At 41.5% G+C, this 23,332-nt stretch overlaps 1 protein-coding gene across 4 annotated transcripts in view; it reads right to left on the bottom strand.

Moving 5' to 3' along the window:
- Positions 1-505: 505 nt before the first annotated feature.
- The window catches only part of pcbp4 (poly(rC) binding protein 4), a 47,090-nt gene continuing 24,263 nt past the window's right edge, over positions 506-23,332 (bottom strand). For 3 of the 4 annotated variants that reach the window (XM_072582720.1, XM_072582719.1, XM_072582721.1), the window contains exons 11-13: positions 23,209-23,261; positions 9,705-9,874; positions 4,831-7,668 (exon numbers count right to left, since the gene is read on the bottom strand). In XM_072582720.1, coding sequence (XP_072438821.1) covers positions 7,356-7,668; positions 9,705-9,874; positions 23,209-23,261 — 536 coding nt within the window. In that variant the 3' untranslated portion in view covers positions 4,831-7,355. Of the gene's footprint in view, positions 2,910-4,830; positions 7,669-9,704; positions 9,875-23,208; positions 23,262-23,332 lie in introns of those variants that run through there. The other variant, XM_072582722.1, reaches the window with a different exon arrangement.

The following is a 23,332-nucleotide window of genomic DNA, read 5'->3' as shown; positions in this document are numbered from 1 at the left end:
AGAATCTGTGTTTTGAGGATTTGGAGACTTTAGTAATTGTCAAAGAATAACAATGGTTGATATGATGCTGTTATCAATCTGGAATCACCTGTGAAAGTGATGTGGACAGGGCAACAATTGGAATTTAGTGTAATTGGGGAAAATGTGAGATGTATTAGTACAGAACAATGGGAATCTACAAATATTAGAAATAGTTTCTTTGACTAGTAAGAGAAATTGGAAGTGCATGATGTACATTAGTTGCCAAACATTGAGTATGTTTATTCAGTCAAGTGCAGTACGTCAATGTATCTGCTGGAAGAAAATTCCAAATGGTAACTCCACAGCACAGCCACAATTGGAGACTGTCCAACCTTTCCCACCTGAGCTTCACAATGACATGAGAGTATTGACATATGATTAACTGGTATCTTTCTAGCCTGTTGGATATTTATTTTCACAGAAGAATGTTGAGACAAATCATGATTCACACTTTCAAAAGAATAAATGCAATTGTCATATTTTCTTTTTGATTTTTAATTTTGCATGCTCAGACAAATGACAACGGTTCTACAATGTCCAGTGCTTAAGGGAGGCCTACACTGTCAGGTGTGGATTTAAAAGATCCCATTGCATCACCTGAAAGAAACCAGGGGAGTTTTTTGTTGGTGTTCTGGCCACTATTTCCCCAGTCAACATTACTAAAACACAATCTGGGATTGTGCTGTGTACAAGTTGGGTTTCCCTCATTTATCGACAGTACTTGTGAAGCGCTTCAGAATGTCCTGTGGTCTTGAAGGGCACAATATAAATGCAAATTTTTCTTAAGTTGTTCAGCATTTATCACAACACGTGCCTGCTCTACGATGGGCCACCTTCATTTCCAGGCTCTTGCTGAGACTGAAATGGTTACAAGGGTGTTTGGTTTGGAAAGGAGCATCAGCCCCCATCATAAACGTCAGGTCTCATCGCTTACCATAAACTAAAAGCCATTAATACATTAGGATTGTGTTTGTATCTGCGCAAGCTTAGTGACAGTCAGACTCAGGAGGAAACAATACATCAGCTGGCAGCTTTTGATTCCCTGTCAGGCCCTGAATAGAAAGCATTGATGACATTGAAAGGGATCTACATAAATCAAACAGCAGGAAAGCAACTTCCCATCAGCTTCTTGCTTGATTTACTGAAGCTGTATAAATTTGTATAAATTAATTCCTTAAAAGCAACTGCATGCACAGGTTATGGCACTATCAATATAATTGTTTTACTGGGTACAGTAATAATAAATCTGTTTGTAACATGCTCTTCCCCCACTTCCACTAGCTCAGCATCAGGCTCTGCCTGATGGAGCAAAGCATCCTCTGATTGGAAGAGCAGGTCAGAGTCATACAGCATGGAAACAGACCCTTTGGTCCAACCAGTCTATGCTGACCATGTTGCCAAACTAAACTAGTCCCACTTGCCTGTGTGTGGTCCATGTGTACCAAAATGTTTTTTTTAAATATTGTTCGTGTACCTGCATCCATGACTTCCTCTGGCAGTTCATTCCACACACCCAGTATAAAAGTTACCCTTCATATTCTTTTTAAAACTTCCTTCTCTCACCTTAAAAATAAGACCCCTAGGTTTGAACAGCTTCACCCTTGGGAAAAGAGCCTTGCTAGTCACCTTATCTATGCTTTCTTTTAAAATTTTCCTATTACACTTACCTGGGTTTTGAACAAAGGCACTTGAGGCCAAGATGGATCATATGGTTGACAATGGACCATGAGGAACCCCTGCGCTAGTCACATTCTGGCCTAGGGACCTTGAAGGAACTCTTAGTGACCAACAGGTCATGTGTTGGATAATCCTTTTGTAGATGGTGCACACCGCTGCCACTGTGTTGGTGGGAGTGAATGTGGACATTGGTGGGTGTGATGTGATGTTAATCAAGCAGTTGCTGGTTGGTATGAAGCTTTGTGAATGGTGTTGGGGCTGCACCCATCCAGGCAAGTAGGGAATATTCCATCACGCTCCTGACTTGTACCTTAAAGATAGGGTAAAAACTTTGGAGAAACAGATGAGATACCACAAAATTCACTGTTTCTGACCTGCTCTTGTGTCAAGATTTGTTCTGAATAATTCCACTTAGCACAGAACCAGTGACAAACACAGGAGGGTGCCCCAGTGTAAGGATTGGACTTAGTCACTGATGTGCTGTTCCTGACATTACCAGAAAACACCGGCTGAATTAAATGCTGTTTGACAATTGTCCTGCAAAACATTCTTGGACATTTTACTATTCTAAAAGATGTCCCAGACCAAAATTGATAACGTTTCCTGACCAAAATTAAGCCCTCAGTTCAAAAGACGATTTTCCAATCATTGCCACCTCTTCCTAAACGTACAGTGCAGGGACCAGACACTGCACTGTTATTGCTGCTTTTGGATAAGGCAAGGTGAAGTGGATTGAGAATAGGACATGTGTTTTTGGCCCAGGACCACAGGGACTAGCATATTTTACTAATAGAGGCACAAAGCAGCCTTTCTTTTCCTGTAGCCACTAAATATAAGTTATTGCTGCAATCATAAGATATAAATCCACTTGTGACAATGACAGCCTCATAATTAAACGCGACAGTGAGTTACTGAGTTTAGCTTCAGACCTGGAATACCAATCTGGTCTCTGCATTCTGATACTTAAAAAGGAAATCACAAAAGAACTGGAGCATAGCTTCCCTGTGTTGATCCAAGGGACTGATGGCAGGATAAAGGGAGAGATATACACACAAGATGAGAAGCTTGGAAAAAGTCACAATCACACAGAGTAGCCACCAACAGACAGAAAGGAACAGGCTGGGTTGTATCCCATTCCTGGGTCCCCAGCTTTCACTCGTCACCTGTGTGGGCTGATATGATCTCCACTGCAGTGTACAACTGACCTCAACCTAGGAAAAAGAGGCAATCAATCAGTCTGCAGTTCCACAGTGAGCAGTTTAGCCTATTGTGTAAACAGGTAAGGATAGGGTAAGATTTAACTGGGATATTTCTCCATGAAGAAGTGTAGGCCAAGGCTCTGTGATGGGTCAGACAATATAGAGATCAGAGCTGAAAATGTGTTGCTGGAAAAGCGCAGCAGATCAGGCAGCATCCAAGGAGCAGGAGAATCGACGTTTCGGGCATGAGCCCTTGTTCAGGAATTGATTCCTGAAGAAGGGCTCATGCCCGAAACGTCGATTCTCCTGCTCCTTGGATGCTGCCTGACCTGCTGCGCTTTTCCAGCAACACATTTTCAGCTCTCATCTCCAACATCTGCAGTCCTCACTTTCTCCCACTATGGAGGGCAGCCACTATACAAAATAGCTCCAGAAGTAGGTAGGGCAGATTCATTATCAGCCATTTCACTCATCCAGAACAAGCCCCTGGGAATCTAGGGAGTTTCCTGTGCGGTGTCTAATGGTTGATGGGTTAATGTACCATGCTTGAAAAACCAAAAGGAGGGTGATGAGGAGGCTATTTTCCCGGTTTTAAGATGCATCGCTGGAGATACATTTTCAGTGGGAGTTGAGTAAGAGGAAACCAGAGTTAAACCTCACTACTTCATAACTCACCCCACCCCATTTCTGGACCTAAATTTGCCTCAGTGCAGTCTTGGGAATAACTGACAGAATGGGATCACAGCCAAAATCATTAATGCAGGATTTGATCTGTACCCTCTAAAATCTTTTTTTTTCCACTAAATTTATACTTAAAGCTCTGTGCTCACACTCTGAAGCTAAATTAACCAATGCCAAATAAAGGCAGTTTACAGGCTCAGCCCTTACTATCAGCTTTCAGATGATTTAACAAAAAAACAAGGTAGGTTCTGGAGGGGGGTACTGGACCCAAAACGTTAACTGTTGTCTCTCCACAGATGCTGCCAGACCAGCTGAGTTTTCCCAGCAATCGGTGATTTTGTTTTCAGCTTTCAGTTGATGTTAGATTCTCCATTTAGTTTGCAATGAGAGGTAGCAATTAAAGTTTTGCTTCATTGCCTGACAGTCTGAAGCGTGCATCAGATGTTTATCTAGGCAGAAACTGGTTTCCACATTATCTGAAAACATCAAATTATTTTTGTGGCTGCAGGATTCCTTTCCAATACAAGCACCATTCATTCTGAAACCAAATTACACTGTACCCCTTTCAGCATTCCTTTGTTTTAAAATGGTACAAGGGTGGCACTTTACCTGAAATTCTTCATGCATTTGTCTTTTTTCCTCCCCCGGTCCTTGGATTGTGTGTATCACTAGCTAGGACAGCGTTCATCGCCCATCTCCCAAGTGTTCTCCAGAGGTGGTGGTGAGCTGCCTTCTTAAGTTAAGTGCACTGCAATGTTTCATGATATTATGGGTTTATGCCCTGAGGACTTGGGCTCAATGACAAGTGAAAGCACTTGTCTTGTCCCAAGGCAGAATGGCTTGTGACTTGGTAAGGGTCTTGCAGCTTGTGGTGTTCACACACCACAGGACAAGGGCAGCAGTTGTGTGTTGACACCATTGGTTTGGAAAGAGTCTTGACAAGTTGCTACAGTGTATCGTGTAGATGGTACATACCGCTACCACAGGCATTCTACCATGACAGTGATCACAGCTATGACTCCATTCAAGTGTCCTTATCAGCAAATATCACTGGATCAGTGATCAAAAGCAGGAGCAATGGGCCATTTTCTCTTCCCACCACTCTGATTTAACAGTCCTGGGCAGCTCTCTGACAAGCCCAAAAATGTGTGATGCATTGCTCAACAATATCTCACAAACAAGGTGGAACTTCCAATTGAAAAAGGAACCTTAAAAATTAGACCAAAAAAAGGGTCACACAAGAGAACTCCTGTAATGTGCCAAAAAACTTTTATTAATATTTTATAAAAGGAATTTGTGTCGCATAAAAAACTTTTATTAACGAAACATAACAGGAAATATAAAAGAAACAACTGCAAAGGAAAATGGAGAGTGAATTTGAACACCACCAACACAAGAGGATGAGGGCAGAGGTGGGACAAGGGAACAAAGAAGTGGGTCTGTAATATTAGATATGGCCGTCAGCCCAGAACCCTGTGCATTCACAGTGTCTGCCTGTACCTTTACACAAAGCTTTCCTCAGTGGAGGGGCCCAATAAGTTGGTACCCCTCTGAACCTCATCATATGCGCAACTAACTAAACACCATCTCGGCAATGTAAATGACACGGTTGAGATGCGAATGTCAAACAGACAGTCCTTGCCTTTACATACAGGAGCCATAGTTTTCACTGGGCAACCCCACCCCAAAAAGAGGACATTTTTCCTCTTGTTGGAATCAGAACAAAATTATAAAAACTAAACATTAACTTATTCTTGGGTTGAGCAAATATCTTCTGCCAAAGCAAGGGATACCTGTCCCCAAACATTCTAAAAAGGACAGTACAGCATGGGGTTAGATTCAAAGAAACGTTCTCTCTACATTGTCCCCAAACACCCCCAGGGCAAGTCCAGCACAGAACTGAATGTCGGGTAAAGCTCCTCTATGCTACCACATTAATGCACCTCTACACCAACAACAGAATCAAGTCCCTTACTGCATGTGTGACATTTTATTCATCTCCCACACCAGCAATTTTATAGCCTACAAGAGTGACTATCAATTTGTACCATGCAGTTTACTTGTGCCCAAAAGGGAACCAGCCTAAAGCTGCCCAAACTATTTTCACTTATGGTCCTTCACAAAGACCAGGTCTGGGATTCAGCTCTAAATGCAAAACAAATTAAAGAAAAAAACATTTTTCCCCAGCTTAGTGAACCAAGCACTTTTTAAAATGGCCCCATGTCAAAAAAATTGTGTAAGTGGGGATGGAATGTCCAGCGCAGAAGAGAGCATGTGAACATGTGTCAGTTTGAGAGCGATGTGTTGCATTCCAATTACACCTATATCTCATGGAGGGAGAAAAAAAAAGTTTGTTCCCTTCTTCAGTCCTGTCCTGCTGTGTTCCATCAAGTTTGAGAATACAGAAGCCACAATAGAACTTCTGGAAAAAGGGATCCTCTTTTCAAATAAATGAGAAAATGCTTCCAGTTCCAACGAGCATGACAACTCTTCATTTAAAAGGAAAAAAAGTCAGCCTCTGTGACGGTAGAAGTCAAATCAGTCTTTGAAAATTTCAGTAGATTTTGAATTTTTTTTTAAACAAACAAATACACTTAAATGTTGCATAGCTTGCCAACGGTGATTGATTTAGGCCTGTGCCTTAAAACCAGATAGCAATTGTTTGGGGGCTGCCAAAGGATATCATTCAAAATATAAATGATTTATTAGTGACTTGAGACTGGACTGTGCTGTGAGAGCCTGGTGTGGTCATTTGATGCTTGTAGTTCTTATCGGAGGGGAAACAAAGAAAACAAACACTGAACAGCTTTTCTTTCATTATAATTATTTGATATTGAAATAATCCCTGAAGTTATCAGGTATAATAACTAAAATCCTTTAAACATTTGATTAATCTGGAGAAGTACAGCACAAAGGAAGTAGTTAGATTACGGAATGTGCCGAGACCCCTAATGCCCAGTGACTTCTACATGGCTTCCCTGATTCCCAGAATTCACAGCGAGCTGGCATCAGTAAAAACAAATCCTTGCCGGTTTCCAAATCGCCTTTACATTAAAAAAAAATCAACGTTCATTTTTCATTTTTTGCCTTTCTTTCTCAAAGGCAGTGACTCATGCTGGGTTAGAGTTCCACAGAACCTGTTCCTGTGCCTAACATTCATACTGGAAGCCTGGACTACAAGCATCAGTGGGCTAATTGACCAGGTGGGGTTTGGGGTGGGGAGGGGAGGGGAGGGGAGGGGGGTTTGAACCAAACATAACTTGGATGGCCTCCCCTTCCCCCATCATGATTGATCAGCCTGCCAATACTCGTTGGTCTCTTTCCAGCAGGGGTCATGACACCAATTAGGAGTGGGAACAAAGGCTGAATTTCCAATCCCCCACCCTCCCACCCTCAACCCAGGGTCACTGAGGCCAATTGGTACCCTACTTGAGATTGCATGTGAGGTCTTTGTGGACCACATGGTTCAGTTAGACACTGAACTATGCACTCATCCTCTGGGCCACAGTATCAAACTCAATTAACTGACAGGAAATTCAATTTGTAAAGTCCAGCCAGCTCTCAGAATGTTGATTTCTTTTTGTTTTGAACACTGAGGGAATCAGGTAAAGGCTATTCAGCCACTTTTAGGGGGTTAGTCTGCAGGTATGGACTTGTATGAAAACAGACCTCCTAAACAACAAAATTCACAAATCTGAATGAAACTCCCAATGACTCCTTCCCGTCACTCGTTACCTCACTAGTTCTACACAGGGTCTGGGCAGCTGCACCATCCTTTCAATACGGAGAGAACTTCTGTCGCTCAGACTTCTTAACCCCATTGGATGAGGAGATTTTGGCCGTATAAGCTGATAGGCTCCCAGAAGGCCCCGAGGTGGCCGCAGACAGTGCCAGGAAAGGTACGCTTTTCATGCCAAGGAGGCTGGAGATGGGAATGGCATAGGGGGCATTCAGCAGAGAGGATGGGAGGGTGGAGCTCATCGATGCCAGTGGGGAAGAGGCAGGGTTGGTAGGTTGAGAGAAGGTCATGTTGAGGTCAACTGGGGTCGTGATGGAAGCATTCTGGGAGGTGGTTTTAGCCATCTCTAAACTGTAAAGAAAGAGAGGTGGAGAGAGGTCAGGGTTATATTAGGTGAGAGGAATTGAAAAAGATTTGAGTTAAGGAAGGGTGGTGAAGGATGACAGTAAAACAAATGTACGGATACATTATGCCTCAGGTACAATACTTGTGTATTGAATTAAACATACACACACACACGCACAAACACCACTAAATACATGCAAGGGAACCATCACAGCTTGACAACCTTTGACCAGCTAAAACCCATGTTACCAAGGGCACGCAGAATGAAGCCAGACTCGAGGTTCACAATACCTTCAATGTGTACAACTTGATCAAAGTTCCACTGAGGTGACTGTTTGCTGGAGACACTGGCTCCAAAGAGCAAATCCCAGTGCTTTCCCCAGAGCACAGAAGGTGCAGGCTTGTTTAGGGAGATGCCTAGATTAGATTCCCTACAGTGTGGAAACAGGCCCTTCAGCCCAACCAGTCCATACCGACCCTCCAAAGAGCAACCCACCCAGCCCCATTCTCTCCCACTTTTGAACAGTTCATCTCCTAGACCACCTATACACTGGTGAAACCTACTAAATTTGGAGGCTAAGTCAAAACCAGAATCCTCCTCCCTTTCTACCAATTGAATCTTCTTTAACCCTCCTCTTTGCTAATTGACCTACATGAACCTCTATTTTCTATAACACTAACTTCTGAAGCTGTCATCTCCCTCCAATTTTATAATATCCAGGCTTTCTTAAAAACAAAATTTCTTAATTGGTCTTAGAACCAACTGTATGTAATCTTGCTGGCATCTTGTGGTGTGGGCCTTTACCCAGGCTTTTTGATAATACACACCGACTGGCATCAAACTGAGCACTGGTTAGGTAGAGGAGTGTGCAGACAGCCAGCACATTAGATGATCAGCCAATACAGGGTGCACAATGCCAAAGGCTGAAAAGGAAGGAGGTTTGCACTAATTGTGACTAAAACGGAGCTTGAGGCTTTGATCTGTCTCAGGTGTCCCATGCCAAATTCCCCCGACTCCTACACTGGCCCAACATGGCCTAGGGAGAGGAGATACAAACAGGAGGATAACAAATGAGTGGGAGGAACAGTGACTGGTGCAACCTAGAAATGGTACCAACATGCTTTACTGATGAAATGTGGTGATTTAATGATTTGGTGCACTCCATTTGTAATGAGTTCAAAGAGACTGCAACGTCCAGTATCTGAAAACTCCCAAAAGTCTTCACCAAGACTTGGTGAGTAGCCTCAATGACCAACATAGTGTCTGATCTGAGCTGAATTACTTGATCTTAGGCAAATGGCAGTAGGTAATCTCCTCCAGCACTAATTCAGGGTGGATGCAGAAATTCAGCCAGGGTTCCCAGTCCTATTACCCTCCTGTCTCTCAAACCTCACCACCTGCTGGATCCAGTCAGTGGAAACACTCAGTCAAATCAGGCAGGGCTGAACCTCATTATACCCATGGTCAACTAGCCCTTTGGCACTTGCTGCCTAGCTTGCACAGGTTAGGCCATTTACGTGGGTTACCAGATGTTGAACAGTACCCGTGGAACCATACCCCAAGCGAGATAAAAGGGGAGCAAAAGTGAAGAAACCAATCAAGGTGCTGTCATAATTCATCCTGAACATCAGTGCAAGGAGTGACAGGATATTAGTGTCTGATACAATAATCAGGGCTGGGAAGAGCAAGAGTAGAAGCCAGTGCTTCCAATTAAGAAAGAGAAAGGAACAGTGAAGAGTGATCCAACTTCACCTCTCTCCTGTCTCCTGATAATTGAGGGGAGATTGGCATTGACTGTTCTCTGGGTGGTGGTTATGGCACCTGTTTATCTCAGGATATATGAGAAAGCATGGATGAGATGTCAAAATTAATTACCTACTCCAAACATGACAAGCTGTGGATTTAGATAAGCGAGTCCACTTAGTTCTACACTGTTTCCATCACTATTCAAATAGCTCACTGCAACCCACCACTAAAACTGTGCTGGCAGACAACTACAATGCGCGGTACTGTTCTGGGGTAGACCTCCAGGTTTGCTTACCATGCGTTTATGAGGTACTGGGCCAAGTTGACATTCAGGGGTCCCCCTGTGATTGTAACAAGTCGCTCGGTTGAACCGTCAACCTGATTGTCAATCTTGATTTGAGCACCTGACATCTGCCGGATTTCATTAATTTTACTGCCCTGCCTTCCGATGATGCAGCCTATTAACTGTTGAGGAAAAACAGGCATGGATTAGTCAAGAAAATGCAACAGCCTATCCTGACAATTATTTAATTCTTACATTTTCCATTTAGAAATTAAACTAAACAGTTCTTGTGCTCTACCAGACACTGAAAAAAGCAATACGCATCTCAGTCAACCTACATCATTGGTGACATTAAGTTACTCAACAGGTAATGAGGAACAGCAAGTTAGATACAGAGTAAAGCTCCTACTAAATAGCCACCAAATACTCCCAGCAGTGCAGGATATAGTCAAGCTCCCTCTCTTCTTTTAAACTGAAATATTTTAAAATATTTCAAACTCAATCACAAGAGTGCCCATAATATAACCTGACAGTTGCCCCATTCCTGATAAGTGTCTGATTAAGATTGAGCTTTTTGAAGAAGTAACAAAGAGTATTGATGAGGGCAGAGTGGTAGACATGATTTACGTGGACTTCAGTAAGGCATTCAACAAGAGAGACTGGCTAGCAAGGTTAGATCTCATGAAATACAGGGAGAACTAGCCACTTGGATACAGAACTGGCTCGAAGGTAGAAGACAGAGAGTGGTGGTGGGAGGGTTGTTTTTCAGACTGGAGGCATGTGACCAGTGGAGTGCCACAAGGGTCGGTGCTGAGTCCACGGCTTTTCATCATTTATACAAATGATTTGGATAGGAGGTATATAGTTAGTAAGTTTTCTGATGACACCAAAATGGGAGGTGCAGTGGACAGTGAAGGTTAGATTACAACAGGATCTTGATTAGATGGACAATGGGCCGAGTGGCGGCAAATGGAGTTTAATTTAGATAAATGTGAGATACTGCATTTTGAAAAAGCATATCACAGTAGGACTTATACACTTGGTGGTAAGATCCAGGGGAGTGTTGCTGAAAACTGAGACTTTGGAGTGCAGACTCAGTTTTTGGAAAGTAGAATCACAGGTAAATAGGATAGTGAAGGCAGCGTTTGGTATGCTTTCCTTTATTGGTCAGAGCATGGAGTATAGGAGTTGGGAGGTCATGTTGTGGCTGTACAGGACATTGGTTAGGCCACTGTTTGAAAACTACATGCAATTCTGGTCTCCCTCCTATTGGAAGGATGTTGTGAAACTGGAAAGGGTTCAGAAAAGATTTACAAAGATATTACCAGGGTTGGAAGATTTGAGCTATAGGGAGAGGCTGAATAAGCTGGGGCTGTTTTCCCTGGAGCGTCGGAGGCTGAGGCTTATAAAATCATAAGGGGCATGGTAGAAGAAATAGACAAGGTCTTTTCCCTGGGTGAGGTCCAAAACCAGAGGGGAAAAATATAAAAGGACCCAGGGACAACTTTTTCACGCAAAGGGTGGTGTGTATGGAATGAGCTGCCAGAGTAAGTGGTGGAGGCTGGTACAATCAGTGTTTAAAAGCCACCTGGATTGGGTAAATGAATAGGAAGGGTTGAGAGGGATACAGGCCAAGTGCTGGCAAATGGGACTAGTTTAGTTTAGGATATCTGGCTGGCATGGATGAGTTGGACCAAAAGGGTCTATTTCCGTGCTGTACATCTCAATTACTCTAAACAGGATTATTCTGGTCTGAAATTTGGAGCGAAGAAAGTTAGGGAATTGAAACAAAATCTGGTCTTTATGGTATTTTGCCTAGATCTTTCACCTCAAGAATTATAACTGTGCATTTCTGGCACTTTGTCAAGCAAGACTCTGCTTTACCAAGATAAATTTGTTTTTCGTCTTAATCGTGTTACAGCACAATCTCTATAGCTTATCTCACTGAATAGCAAAGAACAGCACTGACGCTTGGATTGGAAAAAATCAGAGACAACGGAAGTCCAAGTGCAAGAAGAACAGCTCTACCAAGAGAGTCTGGCGAGACTCAAGACCAGCATCAACTTTTGGTATTTCCTCACTAAATACAAAAGCACAAGTTATTGGAGGTAGAAAAGTTAGTGTTTGAGGGGAATGGGCTGTCATGAGAAATGCAACTATTGCACTATTCGAATTGAGAACTCACCAACTAGAGAAAATATTCTTTCCATATCCACCTTGTCAAGAACATTTAGAATCTTAAAAGTTAATCAAACTACCCCTCATTTTAATGCCAGTGAAGCCAAGTCCAACCTATCCAATCTTCCCTCATAAGACAACCACCTATTCATTGCAGGTCTTAATCTAGCACCTGAACCACCAACTCATTTACATCCCTCATTTACATTTGCGACAAGCTGGCTCTGCCTTAGAGTACAATAATTGTTAGTTATCTAAAATCTCCAGATTCTTTCATTTCCTGTGTCTTAGAATCTGTGGGTTTTTTAAAAAAAAATCTTCCAAATTACTGAGCATTCACAGCTATTTGATGTAAAGAATTCAAAAAAACTCATGTTCGAGTGAAGCAATTTTTCATCACATTCTTAAATGACTGGCCCCCTATCTTGAGACTGCGATCCTTCGTTTCACTTGCTGTAGCCAGGAAACATTTATTCTGTCATATCTACTGGAAACATTTTAATAACATTGGTCAGTAGATGGAGAAACAATATTCTGGCCTATTCTAATTAACCCCCTCAGAGGGCAGCCATCTCATTCTGGGAATCAATCTAGTGAGCTTTCATCAAACGTCTGTCAAGGCAAGCAGTCTCTTCTGTAAGTACAATCACAAGTGTATTCTAGCTGTGGTCCCACCAAACACTTAAGATAAGCGAGACCACTTGAAATCAGATTTGTTTCAGCATTCCAAAGCAGTTGGAGTATCAAAGTTTACGTACCATTTGTCTTCCCGATTGGTCATTGCATTGGCACTTTAACTGTTAAAAGCACAAGCAGCCCAAATCTTGATTTTAGCCAACACTGGCTGGTCTAACCTTTTAAAAGAAAATTCTAAGTCTTCCAACAAAGTGAGTAATTTGCTATTTCACCTCATTAAAATCCATTCTTTAACATTTATCTCACCCATTTAAACCTTTTTTTTCTGCCTCCTTGCATCTCCTAAATGGTTTAGTTTAGTTTACTACCTACCTGTTTAAAAAAAAACTTAATTGGACTGAAGTTGATATATACCATAAAGTGGAGACCAGAGTACTGTTCCCTGAAGTTCTCCATTTCACTCACCGCCATCCTGAAAATGTTTTTTTCCCCTGTCTATTTCAGAAGTTTTAACCTTGTATAACAACATCTTATTTAGCCAATGCCTTTTGAAAATCAAATGATAACTAACTGGTCCCCCTTTATTGTTCCTGGTACTTACAACCTGAAACGGATACGTCAATACAAACTTGCACATAAAGCCCATTACCATAACAAATAAAGACGGTAGGTACTTCATAACAGTATTATCAAACAAAACGTAACACTAAGTCACAACGAGTGATTCAGAGCTCAGGCAGAGGTAAGGCTTTGAGAAGTATCTCAAAGAAAAAAAATGAAAAAAGGGGAATGGAGGCAAAGTGGGCAAGGAGGGAAATCCCAGAGAGTTTAATGTCTTGGCAGCTTAAGAATGATGGAGCAATTAAAATTAGAGGTGATCAAAAGCCCAGAATTGAAGCACATTATAGCTTTAAGATCTCCTACAAATCTCCATACAGACAGACAAGGTCATGGAAAATTAAAAAACAAACTTTTTATTTTGCAAAATGGGTGTAACTGATATGGGAGCCAGTGAAGATCAGCAAGTAGAGGGGTGATGGGTGAATGGGAACTGGCATATGTTAGAACTCTGACAATTTTGGATGACCTCCGGTTACAGAAGTATAGAATGTGGGAGGATGGCTACAAAAGTATTATAATTGATTTGACAAACATTGTTTATCCTGCATAAAATCATACTGACTTCTGCCTAATCAAATTACAATTTGCAAAATGACACACTAGCAATTCCCGGGTAATAAAACCCAGCATGTTTCTTACTATTTTCGTCAGACTAAACAGTTAATAGTCCTACTTTAACAGGAGCTGGATTTGCCACCTTCCAATCCATTGATCTCATTCTAGAAGCTCGAGCACTCTGGCACGGCAAAACCAGTGCATCCACTATTATTAACACTTCTCATAAACCATAGCCGATCTGTCAGCTCCAAAGTAATGTCAGGTTTTAGTCCCACTAATTTCTCCAGAACACTTTCTTCATTGCAATTTTCTTTTAAGTCCTTCATTCTCATGAGACTCCAACTGTGGGCTCAGATCTCACCCCAGTCACTATCTAAAAGCTGACACTTCAGGGGAGCATTAAGGGAGGCATGTTTTTAAAATCCTCAGTTGAAACATTAGCTGAACCCAACATGGTAACAGAGACTACACTTCAAATACTTTTTCATTACAAAGTAGTGTCAGATGTACAATTCTGAAAGGTGCTCTATAAATGCAAGTTTTTAAAAATGATGTGAATGCTGGGATGTAGTGTCCAAGCTATGGATTCCTAACTGTACTGTACACCCTATGGATATGGAAGCCTGACTGCACAACAGCACTCAAACCTCCAACAGTTAGTGTCGCCCCAGTATTGTCCTGTCATCCATTTTATGAAACAGACACCTCTTCATTCTGGTTTTGAATTTCAAAAGCCTTATGGAGTGTGTTGTCTGGTTGGCATTCTTTTCTGCCTTTGTCACTTGATACTTTTGAGTTTTGAAGAGATCATTGTGTTGCCCTACTGACTATTTATAAGCAGAGTCCTTGCAGGGGCTGTGAATCCACCTCACATTCATCACATGCCTGGAATTACAACTCAATTCCAACTGACGTGAACCAGAGAACTGTCCTTCAACAGGACAGCAGCAACAGACCAGAGGATGACAACATCAGCCTCACAGCAATAAGTCAGCACAAGTCCAAATGAGGCATTGTAATAGTGCCTATACTAGATATAAGTGAGGTCCTTTCATTGTGAAGGGATAGTCTGTATATTATATGATATATAATCTCCCTGGTGGTCTGTTCATAAATTGGGAAATACTCACTATACATAAAACAGTGCAATATATCCACTTCATTTCCACAGAACAAGTAAATTATAATAAGTTATGACTGTCCCATTTAAAGAGGTACCTATGCAATTGCATATATGAAATTATTGTGAGGCATAATCACTATTTGTAGTAAGAGGTACAGTCACCCTTGTTCCAATGCATTGTACAGTTACCCTATAGCCTTTCACTAGTATAAACCTACACTGCACCATGGCACGGAGGTTCCTTTCACCACTGGACTTTTTAAGCAACCCAGTACCGCTTTTGAAGCTATTGCCTGAAACTGAAAAATGTGAAAGAAAAGATCAGAGGTCACCACTCCAGGAATGGCTGCAGATTAACTTAGCCTTGGAAGGGTTCAGTTAACCTCAATGAACAGGCAGGGTATGCGACAGCAAGCTGTGCAGCAAGTGCCTGTGCTGCATCACCTCTCTGTTAGTGAAGATGGCTGAGTGCTGCCTGATTAATGCTGACTGATCTGAGATTTAATGCAACCACTGGCCCAAGGAGGGCGATTTGTCAATCAAAGCTTCATACTGTTACTGATCCATCACTAACAGATGGTGAGCTATCTCTGCTGCCTCATCTCACATGGAGTTAGTTTTGCTATATCGCGGTAGTTTCATTCTTGCAATCCCGTGTTACAAGCAAATTGCGCAAAAGCAGCAGCATTTAAAATAACGGGGTTGGAATCGTGTTATAACCAATACATGCTTTTAAAAAACTTGGCACTTTAGAAACAGTGTCCCATTTTAATCAATCGTGTTATAGCAAATTCACGTGAACGAAATCTGCATTATAGCAGGATGACCTGCTGGTTCTGTGGCAGGATGGGGGAGAAATCTGTAGCAAGTGCTCTTTTCCTTTCCCCTGTATTTACTTGGAAGGGTAGAGACTGATCTCCAAATCTTCTGGATGACGTCCAAATATGTGGAAGATAAGATTCATCAGTTGTGATGAATCCATTGGCAAACATCCTGCTCTGTTCGCCCTAATTTGATTTTTGCTTTCTGTGCAGTGTTGTTAATTCCAGTCCATCTTTAGCATTATCCTCTGACCACACACCACTCTGCCTATCCTTCACTCACTCCATCTTTTCTTGGATACTGTATAACTGGCAGGTTAATAATATATTAGATAGTGGTTAACAAATCACATTTGACATCAGTTGGGTATCCAGAAGACAACTCGGGACTTGCTAACACAACAGGTTCAGTTCAACCAACACTCAATATTTAAAAAGTATTCGATATTTCCGAAGGATGGGAAGAAATGAAAATGACATTGTACAGCTCTCAAAAGAAAAATAATTTTGATTTAAAAGACCAAGATACAGTATTGTTACAGTCAAGAAGTAAATTCATTGATAGTATTTGTAGGCCCCATTACTACACTGTTGGATAGCACATCAAGAAATAACATGGTCTTATGAAGAAAAATTGGAGAAATCAAATTGGCAAACACAGCTTGGAGAATGAATTTACACAGTTATTTCTGACAATTACTTAAAATGATGTGTGCTGGAACCAACCATTAAGAGGCTATTTTAGGCCTGATAATGTGCTCTATGAAAGCACTAATGACCTCATTGTAAAAGGATCTTCTAGGTAAGAATGATCATAACATGGTAGAATTTCACATTCAGTTCAAAAGTGTTAAAAGTGGATCTGAAGCAAGTGTCTTAGATTTAAATAAAAGCAATTACATGGTATGAAGATGGAGTTGGCTGAAGTAGATTGGGAAAATAAATTGGAAAAATAAAAAGACAGCAGAGAAGCAGTCAAATATTTAAGGAAAACTTTTTAATTCTCAAAGATATATTCCATTGGGAAAGAAAACTTATGAAAGAGGTGCATCATACACCATTAATTAAGATCAAGGATGGTGTCAAATCAAAAGATGCAGCATGCTGCAAAAATTGGCAGCATTCTTTGGCAAAATTTAAGAAATTAGTCGAGAATTACTTAAAGTATGAAATTGAAGTACAAGACAAAAACAAATGAAATGTAAAAAATACAATAAAAGCATTCACAAGATTATTAAAAAAAAAGTGTGTTGGTCCCTTAAGAGGGGGAGATTTGGGAATTAACAATTGAAAAACAAGAGAATAGCAGAACCTTTGAATAAATATTTTGCATCTGTAAGACACAAAGCAACAAAATTGTAGAAAATCAAGAGGCAAAAATGGAAGAAGGAACTTAATTAATCATGATCACCAGAGAAAAAAAATACAATAAAAATAATGGGACTAAGAAGCCTTCAAAGTCTTGTGACATGAATCTTAAAAGGTTTGAAGGAAGAGGTTGCAAATATTGTAAAGGATCAGTTGTAATCTTCCAAAATCCTCCAAATTCTGGACCAGTCCCAGTCAATTAGAACCAAATATTAACACCTCAATTCAAGGAGAGAGATAGCATGTAGAAATTCAATTAAGGGGAAGGTAGTAGCAAGGTATTTAGAAAATTATGAAACATAGAGTCAATATGATTGTGAGAAAGGGAAATCATATTCAGCAGTTAATACAGTTGACTGTTAGTAGTAGGGTGGATACAATGTATTAGAATTTCCAAAAGGTATTAGATAAGAATAAAAAGTGATTATCAAATTTTTTAAAAGTTACTGATCAAGAGCTCATGCTATCAGGATGATATCTTAAAATAGAGGGGGAAATTGGCAAACTTACAGGATTCAGACTCAGGAATAATTGGCAACGCTCAGATGGGCAAAGGAGTGGAATGTCATGTATCAGTATTGGCACCTGAACTATTTTCAGTCTATATCAGTGACTTGACTGAAGCAACAGAATGGACTACAGACAAAATTTGCTGATGTTGTTACATAGATAGGAAGTTATGAAGACACAAAAGGTTCTGAAAAGGACTCTAGATAGACTACAACGCAAGAGGCCTAACAGGAAACGCAGATGAACTCAGGGCATGGTTAGGAACACGGGATTGGGATATCATAGCAATTACAGAAACATGGCTCAGGGATGGACAAGACTGGCAACTTAATGTTCCAGGATACAAACGCTACAGGAATGACAGAAAGGGAGGCAAGTGAAGAAGGGGAGTGGTGTTTTTGATAATGGATAGCATTACCGCTGTACTGAGGGAGGATATTCCCGGAAATACATCCAGGTAAGTTATTTGGGTGGAACTGAGAAGAAAGAAAGGGATGATCACCTTATTGGGATTGTATTAATAGACAAGGAGAGCTCAGTTATCTGTAAGAATAATAAGGTGGTTATGGCAGGGGATTTTAACTTTTCAAACATAGACTGGGACTGCCATAGTGTTAACGGTTTAGATGGAGAGGAATTTGTTAAGATTTTACAAGAAGATTTTTTGAGTCAGTATGTGCATGTACCTACTAGAGAAGGTGCAAAACCTGACCAACTCTTGGGAAATAAGGCAGGGCAGGTGGCTGAGGAGTCAGTGGGGGAGCAATTTGGGGCCAGTGACCATAATTCTATTAATTTTAAAATGGTGATGCAAAAGGATAGACCAGATCTAAAAGCTGAAGTTCTAAAATGGAGAAAAGCCAATTTGGAACGGTATTAGGCAAGAACTTTCAAAAGCTGATTGGGGGCAGATGTTCACAGGTAAAGGGACGGCTGGAAATTGGAAAGCCTTCAAAAAATGAGATAACAAGAATCCAGAGAAAGTATATTCCTGCCAGGATGAAAAGGGAAGGCTGGTAGGTATAGGGAATGCTGGATGACTAAAGAAAAAGAAGGAAGCATATGTCAGGTATAGTCAGGATAGATCTAGTGAATGCTCAGAAGAGTAGAGAGGCAGGAGCATACTTAAGACAGAAATCAGGAGGGCAAAAAGGAGACATGAGATAGCTTTGGCAAGTAGAATTAAGGAAAATCCAAAGCGTTTTTACAAATACATTAAGATCAAATGGGTAACTAGTGAGAGAAAATGGCCCCCAAAGATCAGCAAGGCGGCCTTTGTGTGGAGCAACAGGAGATGGGGGGGGGGGGGGGGGGGGGGGGGAGGGGGAAGGGGGGAAGGGGGGGGAAAAAGAGAAAGATACTAAACGAGTATTTTGCATCAATGTTTACTGTGGGAAAGTACATGGGAGATATAGAATGGAGAGAAATAGATGGTGACGTCTTGATGTCCATATCACAGAGGAGGAAGTGCTGGATGTCTTGAAATGCATAAAAGTGGATAAATCCCCAGGACCTGATCAGGTGTACTTGAGAACTCTGTGGGAGGCTAGGGAAGTGATTGCTGGGCCTCTTACGGAGATATTGGTATCATGGATAGTCAGAGGTGAGGTGCTGGAAGACTAGAGGTTGGGTAACGTGGTGCCACTGTTTAAGAAGCCAGTCTATAGCCAACTATAGACCAGTGAGCCTGACATCGGTGGTGGGTAAGTTGTTGGGGGGACAGGTTGTACATATATTTGAAATGGCAAGGACTGATTAGGGATAGTCAATATGGTGTGTGTGTGGGAATTCATGACTCACAAACTTGATTGCGTTTTTTGAACAAGTAACAAAAAGATGACTGATGAGAGCAGACTGGTAGATGCAATCTATATGGATTTCAGTAAGACATTCAACAAGGTTCCCCATGGGAGACTGGTAAACAGGTTTAGATCTCAGAATACAGGGAGAACTAGCTATTTGGATGCAGAACTGGTTGAAAGATAGAAAACAGAGGATGGTGGTGATGGAGGGTCGTATTGAAGACTGGAGGCCTGTGACCAGTGGAGTGCCACAAGGATTGATGCTGGGTCCACTACTTTTCATCATTTATATAAAATGATTTGGATGTGAGCATAAGAGGTACAGTTAGTAAGTTTGCTTATGACACCAAAATTGGAGGTGTAGTGAACAGCGAAGAAGTTTACTTCAGATTGCAACGGGATCTTGATCAGATGGACCAATGGGCTGAGGAGTGGCAGATGGAGTTTAATTTAGATAAATGTGAGGTGCTGCATTTTGGGAAAGCAAATCTTAGCAGGACTTATACACTTAATGGTAAGGTCCTAGGGAGTGTTGCTGAACAAAGAGACCTTGGAGTGCAAGTTCATAGCTCCTTGAAAGTAGAGTCGCAGGTAGATAGGATAGTGATGGTGGTGTTTGGTATACTTTTCTTTATTGGTCAGAGTATTGAGAACAGGGGTTGGGAGGTCACGTTGCAGCTGTGCAGGACACTAGCTAGGCCACTGTTGGAATATTGCGTGCAATTCTGGTCTCCTCCCTATTGGAAAGATGTTGTGAAACTTGACAGGGTTCAGAAAAGATTTACAAGGATGTTGCCAGGGGTGGAGACTTTGAGCTATAGGGAGAGGTTGAATAGGCGAGGGTTGTTTTCCCTGGAGCGTCGGAGGCTGAGGGGTGACCTTATAGAGGTTTATAAAATTATGAGGGACATGGATAGGATAAATAGACAAAGTATTTTTCCCTGGAGTGGCAGAGTTCAGAACTAGAGGGTGTGGTTTAGGGGGAAAAGACGAAAGATACAAGAGACCTGTGGGGCAACGCTTTCACGCAGAGGGTGGTACATGTATGGAATGAGCTACAAGAGGATGTGATGGAGGCTAGTACAATTGCAACATTTAAAAGGCATCTGAATGGGTATATGAAGGGTTTGGAGGGATACAGGTCGGGTGCTGGTAGGTGGGACCAGATTGGGTTGGGATATCTGGTCAGCATGGACGAGTTGGACAGAAGGGTCCATTTCCATGCTGTACGCCTCTATGACTCTGTGACATAGACCATAGAACAGTACACAGCACAGGAATGGACCCTTCAGCCCACGATGTTCCACGTAACATGATCCAAAGTAGACTAATCCCTTCTGCCTGCCCTTCAGGGTCCATATTCGTCCATTCCTTGCATATTCATGTGCTCAACTAAAAGCCCCTTAAAAAGTCCTTATTGTATCTGACTCCACTACCATTCTTGAGTGCGCCCCAGACATCACCACACAAAAAAAACTTGCTCTTCATATCTCCTTTGAACGTTTCCCCCTCTCAGCTTAAATGCATACCCCCTAGTATTAAACATTTCATCTGAGAAAAAGATTCTGACTGTCAACCCTATTAATACATCTCAATTTTACAGACTTCTATCAAGTCTCCTCTTAGCCTATCCACTCCATAGAAAGGCTAGTTTTTCCAGCCTCTCCTTATAGCTCAATCCCTCTAATCTCAGCAGCATCATGGTAAACCTCTTATGTATCTACCCCAAAGTCCTCATTCTTCTTCTTCATCATCATCATCATCATGTGTAATATGACCAGAATCGAACTCAATAGTTTAACTGCAGCTTAACCAAAGCCTTACAAAGCTGCAACATGACACCCTGCCCCGACAAATAAAGGCAAGCATGCTATATCCCTCCTTTACCACAACCTAGTTGCATGGCCACTTTCAGGGAGCTATGGACTTGAACACCAAGATCGCTTTGTACATCAATGTTGTCATTAACTGTATATTTTTCCTTAACATTTGATCTCCCAAAGTGCAATGCCTCAGTTGCCTGGATTAAACTCCATCTGCCATATCTGCCACTGATCTATATCCCATTGTATCCTTTGTCAACCTTCCATACTAGCCACAACTCCACTGATCTTCGAGTCATCGGCAAAGTTACTCACCCACCTGTCTACATTTTCAAAGTCATTTATATAAGTCACAAACAGCATTGGTCCCAGTACAGATTCCTGCTGAACACCACTCATTATGTACCTCCAGCCAGAAAAACACCTTTCCACCACTACCCTCTGCTTTGTGGGCAAGCCAATTCTGAATCTGAGCAGCCAAGTCACTACGCATCTTGATCTTCTGGATGAGCCTACATGAGGAACATCTTGTTGAAAGCCTTAGTAAAATTCATATAGACAGCACCCATTCTTCTACCCTCAACGATCATCTTCATCACCTCAAAAAATTCAAACAAGTTAGTAAGACATGACCTACGCTACACAAAGCCATGATGACTGTCCCTAATTAGGCTATGCTTTTCCAAATGTGCATAAATCCTATCCCTCAAGATTCTCTCCAATAGCTTCCCAACCACCAACGAGAGATTCACCAGGCTACAGTTTCCTGGGTTATCCCTATTCCCATTCTTGAACAAAGGAACACTAGCTACTCACCAGTCCTCCAGGGTCTCTCCCATGGCTAACGATGACACAAAGGTCTTGGTCAAGGCCGAAGCCATCGCCTCTTACCTCTCCCAAAAGACAGCATAGGGCCCTGGGGAAGTTATCCACCTTAATGCATTTCAAGAGACCCAACACCACTTCTTTCTTGATCTCAAAATGCTCTAGTATATCATGCGCCACAATAATTTCACATTCCTCCATATTGTTCTCCTGGGAAATACTGATGCAAAGTACTCATTTAGGATTTCGCCCACATCCTCTGCCTCCAAGCAGAAGTTGCCTCCTACCCTCTCTCTAGTTATCCTCCTGTTTTTAAATGTACAGAATGCCTTGGGATTCTGTTTAACCCTACTTGCCACAGTCATTTCATGACCCCTTCTTCCTCTCCCGATTCTCTGCTGGAGTTCTTTCCTTCTTTCCAAATGAACTGGTTATTTTGATAAGAACAACAGAAAAGCTAATAATTATTATTTAAATGGAAGATTATATCAATCAAGAGAGAAACCTGGATGTCCTTGTGAGTCTATCAGAAAAAAAAAAGTATATGTCGGTACAGCAAGGCAACGAGAATGTTGTGGACACATGGTTTACTGTGCAGTTTTGGTTTCTTTCTGGAGGAAGAAAATGACTTGGATGCAACTCAGCAGGTTCACCAGGACTAATTCCTAGGATGAAGGGATTTGTTTTGAGGGAAAGTTTAGCAGGTTGGGCCTTTACTCAATGGAGATAAGAATGAGTGGTGGTCTTATTTAAATACAAGAGTTTATTAAAGGGTTCGACAGGGTAGATGTGAATATGATCTTTCCTTTTGTCAAGGTATTTGGAACTATGGAAATGGTTTCAGAATATAGAATAATCCCTTAAAGACAAAGATGAGGATGAATTGTTCTGAGGATGTTAGTCCTTGAAATTCACTTCTCCAATAAGAGATGGAAGCCAAGTCATCAAATATCAGCGTTAGGTAAATTTTTGATCAATAAGGAAATGAGTGAAAGGGCAAGAAAGTGGAGTTAAGATCACAACCAATCACAACAGTCATGATTTTACTGAATGCAGAGCCATGGACCAATTCCAAGACCGTGAAACCCCAGGCCTATCAGTCATGCAAGGACCCCAAAAGCTCATAACCAGTGACAGAAACTTTTTGGATAGACAGTCATACTCCACGAACAATTGCAGAATACAACAAATGCAGAGTCTGAGGGGATGAAATGTTTTATTTCCTTTTCCTTAGATTTTATGATTACTTACATCATTTGGAACCAATAGCTCCTGAGATGTAGCCTGACCACTGTTGTCCAAACCTGCAGGAGGAAAGAAGTAACAAATTAGTGCTATGGACAAAGGAAAATGCAGCCATACACAGAACGAGAGC

The sequence above is a fragment of the Chiloscyllium punctatum genome, chromosome 12, assembly GCF_047496795.1.
Source record: "Chiloscyllium punctatum isolate Juve2018m chromosome 12, sChiPun1.3, whole genome shotgun sequence".
NCBI classification, from domain to species: Eukaryota; Metazoa; Chordata; class Chondrichthyes; order Orectolobiformes; family Hemiscylliidae; genus Chiloscyllium; species Chiloscyllium punctatum.
Note: the sequence above shows the minus strand (reverse complement) of the source record. Positions and strands in the feature narration are given on the sequence as shown.